The sequence below is a fragment of the Penaeus monodon genome, chromosome 3, assembly GCF_015228065.2.
Source record: "Penaeus monodon isolate SGIC_2016 chromosome 3, NSTDA_Pmon_1, whole genome shotgun sequence".
Taxonomy (NCBI): Eukaryota; Metazoa; Arthropoda; class Malacostraca; order Decapoda; family Penaeidae; genus Penaeus; species Penaeus monodon.
In genome coordinates this window covers 49,271,920-49,277,919 of record NC_051388.1, presented here as the reverse complement: position 1 = coordinate 49,277,919, position 6,000 = coordinate 49,271,920, and the positions used below count along the sequence as shown (strand labels likewise).

General features: G+C 36.4%; 2 protein-coding genes across 2 annotated transcripts; both read left to right on the top strand.

Moving 5' to 3' along the window:
- Positions 1-817: 817 nt before the first annotated feature.
- On the top strand, positions 818-1,482 carry LOC119589755 (pro-resilin-like; the record flags this gene model as incomplete). Its single annotated transcript, XM_037938333.1, has 1 exon — positions 818-1,482. A coding segment is annotated over one exon (372 nt), but the record flags the coding sequence as incomplete, so codon positions are not given.
- A 3,293-nt stretch (positions 1,483-4,775) lies between these two features.
- On the top strand, positions 4,776-5,910 carry LOC119587393 (pro-resilin-like). The gene is made up of 2 exons (XM_037936135.1): positions 4,776-4,806; positions 5,558-5,910. The coding sequence occupies exons 1-2, from the start codon at positions 4,776-4,778 to the stop codon at positions 5,908-5,910; spliced, it is 384 nt and encodes a 127-aa protein (XP_037792063.1).
- The last annotated feature ends 90 nt before the right edge of the window (positions 5,911-6,000 follow it).

Sequence of the window (6,000 nt, the reverse complement as noted above, 5' to 3'; positions counted from 1 at the left end):
CTTTAAAACGTAATGTTCAAAGCCGCATTTATGAAACATCAACGGAATCTTGTTGGGATGGTTTTCTCAGACAGGGGGATGTCTTTCAGTCTTTCTTAGTCTTAGTCACGTTTGTGATAACTGATGATTTTTCAATAATTTATATATTTACGCTTTCCCTACCCATGCTTAAGTATATGAAAAAATCAGGTATCATGCTTTTTTTTTATTTTTATTATTTTTTATTATCATTAGTAACGCAAATATCAATTTAAGAGGTAGATTCATTTAAGAAATATTTTCTAATCTGGAAATCTAAACCTTTTTAATAACATCTGTACTGATGTCATAGTAAGAGAAGAGTATCATTAAATCTATAGAGAGAAGAAAACTAGAAGCCTATGGTGCACTTGAAATTAGAAGAACATTGTAGCCAGTATTTGACCTGTTGATGGACACTGATAAAAATCAGATAAGCTTCGTCTCATAATTAGTGTTCTCTCAGTATGACACACAAAGCGTGACCTTCAAACGTAATATTCAGACATACAGTTATGTAACATCTGAGGGAGAAGTCAGTCACTAGCAGATCAAGGCAGTCTTGTTGGGATGATATTTCCTTACGTCATCAGGTGGGCGGAGTTTTATTTCTGAAATATTGTATAAATAGACGTATTTTCTCTGTAGTCTTCAGTCTCATCCCAGTCTCTTTCTACCAACATGGCATTTAAGGCATGTACTATCTATATGAAATATTCAGGAAGTTTATTGGTTCATTTCTTGACTTATGAATGTCACTAAAGATACTAAAAGCTTCACCTCATAAATTATATTAATAATGCAGGTATTTGCACTGGCCGTTCTTGTGACCGTCGCCGTCGCCCGTCCAGATAGCCCGCCTAGATATGCCTACTCTGCTCCCACACCTTCCTACGCACCCGCCAAGTACGACTTCAACTACGCCGTAAACGACCCACCATCTGGCAACGACTTCGGACATGAGGAAGCCCGTGATGGAGACAACACACAGGGATCCTACTACGTCCTTCTTCCCGATGGTCGTCTGCAGAGGGTAACCTACAATGTGAACGGAGACTCCGGCTACGTGGCTGATGTCACCTACGAGGGAGAAGCTCGGTACCCCACCCCAAAGGCCTCCTATGGTCCTCCTCAGCCTTCCTACAAGCCGCCCACTCCCTCATATGCTTAAAAAAACTGTGCTAAGGATATTTATTGAACTCGGGTCTTTGTAAATACTAGATATTAAACTGGCAATCTCCATCTTTATTAATTTTAAATTCGATGCATGGTATCTATGATTTAGAAAAAAAACCCGTTCTGATTATTAAAAGAATATATTCCTTCTCAGCTTAGTTGTGCTAAGAATTCTAATTATTGTGGGAAAATTTCCAGTCTGTCGATGGCTAACTGTAATACAGTCTTAAGATTCTTGTTATGAAATAGGCATGTGTTTTTTTATGCGACCATCTTTGTTTTACGAAATTTGCGTTTTTATCTTGTGCTACGGAGGACCTATACTAGATTGTTATTACTGATAAAAAATTAGCTTTTTAAGCATACTTTCACGTGAGAGAAATATATCAAGGTATTAGGTAATAGAGCAGATTTACATATTTCAGGGAATTTCGCTGAATCTCCATATAATATATATATATATATATATATATATATATATATGTGTGTGTGTATGTGTGTGTGTGTGTGTGTGTGTGTGTGTGTGTGTGTGTGCGTGTGTTGTGTGTGTGTGGTGTATGTGTTTGTGTATGTGTATGTTCATATATATATATACACATATATATGAAAATGTATGATATATACATATATATACACAGACTCCACATACACATACATACCTAGAAAGATACATCCATATCTATTCCTCTCTCTCTTTTTTTCTTTCTCTTTATATATTTATTTATATTCATGTATCACATTAATCATATTATATAAATAAACTTCCTTCTTACATTAAAAAAATATATTCCTCTATTTAAGTAAAACCATGAAAGTATTAATTTGTAATTCTTTCTTGAACAGTATTATTCACTGAGTATCAGTTATCGGAAAAAAAATACTTCTCATGAATACCTTTCAAATCATCTTTTACACATATAATTGTGTGTTTCAAGCAACAGTTTTTCTTTTATTGAATGTACTTTTTGATCTTGATAGCCATGAAAAAATAGCTTCGTAAGCATAGTTTAATGGAAAGTTTCTTTTGACGATGTTGTGATCTCTATTACCTTGTTTATTTATTCAGGATAATTAATGTATGTTGTATGAGGATGTCTGCGGTATTTTTTTTTTAGGGGTAGAAAAAGAAAGAGATAGATAGGCACATAAACAGAGTGAAGCATTTCCGTGCTCGTGGAATGCACTGGGTTCCTCGAATCGCGCCATTTCTCTGAGATTCGGGCCATTTGCATACAAAGTTCAAACGGAAAAAGTGCTAAAATTATCATGGCCCTTTGAGTTGATTATGTGGCTTTATTAGTGTGGTATTCACGAAACGAGATATTCGTTAAAAGAGCATGATTTAATTCTAAAATGGGAGTTAGTTTCGTTTCTATCAAATACGTTATAGCAAAGGCTACTTGAGAACGAGACATCATGAGCCAATGGAGCTCAGTATGGTACAGCAGTCTGTTCCCTTACTGTTTGACTGCGTGCAGATAATGCTTGAGCTGGCATAATTGCAAATTTAAGCATCTCATTGTAAGGAATCGATACTGAAATAGAATTTTTGCTGGATCTATATGGAATATATATATATATATATATATGTGTATAGATAGATAGATAGATAGATATATGTGTAGATAGATATAGATATAGATGTATATATATATATGTATATCATATACACACATCTATATCTATATCTATCTACACACACACAGACACACACATGTGTATATATTCATATACATACATATACAGTATATACAGTATGTATATAAACACACTATATTATATGATTAAATGTCCTTTGTTATGTAAAGAAAATCAATTCTCTGCATATCTCTAGTACACTAAAAAGAGTGTAAGTATGCATTTGTAATTCTTTCTCGATCAGTAAACTTCAGACTGATACCAGTATCAGTATGATGAAGCTGATGCAGACATTACACTACAGATTTTTACAGTTTGACACAGACGCGATAATATTCATTCGTATCAGTTACTAAAAAAACATGCATAACTCATGAATATTTTAAAAACGAACTTTCACACATAAGTAATGTGAACATCTTCATACCGGTAATATCACTGAAGGGGAAAACTCGCTCACCAAATCAAGGTTATCTTGTTGGGATGATATTTCTTGACGTCACGATCTGGGCGGGGTTTTTCTTGGACACTTGTATAAAAGAAAAAGATCTGTGCGTCTTCGTCAGTCTCATTCCTCGCAGTCTCTAACAGAATGGCATTCAAGGCATGTATATCGGTCATTCCTAAAGTGCAATTGTTTAAGATTTGTCTATTTTCTAACCATAAAACATTGGTCATAAAAACATTTCTAACAATTCAAATGTACTGCAGGTATTAGCACTGGCCACCCTTGTGGTAGCCATCGTCGCCTTCCTGATAGCCCACCTACATATGGCTACTCTGCTCCCACACCCTCTTATGCACCTGCCAAGTACGACTTCAACTACGCCGTCAACGACCCTCCATCTGGCAACGACTTCGGACATGAGGAAGCTCGTGATGGAGACAACACACAGGGATCCTACTATGTCCTTCTTCCCGACGGTCGCCTCCAGAGGGTCACCTACAACGTGAACGGCGATCCGGTTACTGGCTGATGTCACCTACGAGGGAGAAGCTCGGTACCCCACCCAAAGGCATCCTACGGCCCTCCCCAGCCTTCCTACAAGCCGCCCACCCCATCCTATGCTTAAGATATAGCATCTCAGATAGCTCTTGAAGTCGGGTCTCTTGTAAATATATATTAAAGTAGCATACTTCATCTTACGTAGTTTTATATCACCTCCATAAATCAAACTTCTCTTAATCTCAGTGATGATGATAGAGGATGATTAAAATAATCCATTCCATTTTCATTACATACTATATATACAAACATATGCGAACATAAACACACACATGTGGGTCTGAATATTACGTATGAAGGTCATATGGTTTATCATTATCCATCATACACACATGCATATATACATGCATACATACATATATATAAATACATACATACATATATATATATATATATATTGTGTGTGTATTATGTTATGTTGTGTGTGTTTATGTAGAGTTTTAATTTTCTACACGTGATTTGATGGTTTAACTTCTATTTTTTGCATTTTATTTTATTTATTATTTTATTTATTTTTTAAATTATCATTTTTTACTTAACGACACTTAATAAGTTAATGCCAAGCGTTTACTTTTGTCTTTCCTCTTTGAAAATGACAGACACTCGCATAACATACATATAGTATATATGACGAGAACTCGCTAATCTATCAGTGTAGCTCATGTCTGTTATGAAAATGAACGTGCTTCAATTCATGTCAGAATTAGCATAAGTGCATTGTGCGAGGAATGGAAGTGGGTATTAATGCACCAGATTATGGGATCACTTCTGGCTGACTAATTATCCTTAGTTACTAGTTACGTATGTGCACCAAACACACTCACACACACACACACACACACACACACACACACACACACACACACACACACACATAAAGAGCGTGCATACGTATTCATATTGAAGCACATATGTATTTATAGATATAGATGGAGTCATGCGTTTCAAATTGGAGTTACATTCCATTTGTAGGTTTTGTCTTATCCTCTGCAAAGTCTGGGCAGCACTGACTGCGGAACACTAAACTGATTCTACTATAATAGCCAAGAAAAAATGTATCTTGAGTACGGGCGTAACTAGGCATTTGTGGGCTTTGGTTCACTGAAATTAACTGATAAAAAAAAAAAAACTATTGATTTTCGCATGTGTTGAAAACACAAGATTATAAAGAGATAACCAAAAATAGTGCGTAACTTGTTGATATTTATTACCATTATAGTTTACAGGGTTCTTCAAAGTACGGGTCGCGAGCCAGTACCGGGTCGCAAGCTAATGTTTAGTGAGTCGCCACACTATAATAATAATAATAGCAATAATAATGATAATAAAAAATAACACACACACATATATGAACTGATACGGGGTTGAGAGAGAGGCTTAATAGAATAGACATACTCTATCGCGTAAATAGCATACAAAATCAAAATGGTTGGTGACGATAAAAATTAAAGACTCTGGATTAAGAGCATCCATCTTTTCTGTCAAAAGATTATACAGTCATCTGTCAGGTATTGTTTGTAGCAGAATCGTTGAAAATTGCATAAGTAATTCTCTATATTTATCTTACATTTTGTCATATTGTCCCTTACCTTCGCTACGCCAATGGTCTTCAGAAAAAAAAATTGGTCTGATACAAATATCGATCAATCGTATATTAAGAAAAATGACATTTTGTTACTTCAACTCATAAATGATACTAACAACTGAAATATACTACAGGTATCTGCACTGGCCGCCCTTGTGGTCGTCCAGATAACCCGCTTACAGATGGCTACTCTGCCCCCACACCCTCTCACGCACCCGCCAAGTACGACTTCAACTACGCCGTAAACGATCCACCATATGGCAACGACTTCGGACATCAGGAAACCCGTGATGGTGATAACACACAGGGATCCTACTACGTCCTTCTTCCCGACGGTCGTCTGCAGATGGTGACCCACAATGTGAACGGAGACTCCGGTTACGTGGCTGATGTCACCTACGAGGGAGAGGCTCAGTACCCTACCCCAAAGGCCTCCTATGGACCTCCTCAGCCTTCCTACAAGCCACCTACACCTTCCTATGCTTAAGGGATAGTACCAAGAATATTTATTGAACTCGTGTTTTTGTAAATACTAGATATTAAACCAGCAATCTTCATCTTTATTAGTTTTACATCC

What these genes read in the sequence shown, in the direction of transcription:
- LOC119587393 (XM_037936135.1), top strand. Translation starts at nt 4,776, where the DNA reads ATGCGTTTCAAATTGGAGTTACATTCCATTT. An exon ending in ATTGGAGTTACATTCCATTT is followed by an intron (nt 4,807 to 5,557) that starts GTAGGTTTTGTC and finishes AATATACTACAG; the next exon opens with GTATCTGCACTGGCCGCCCT.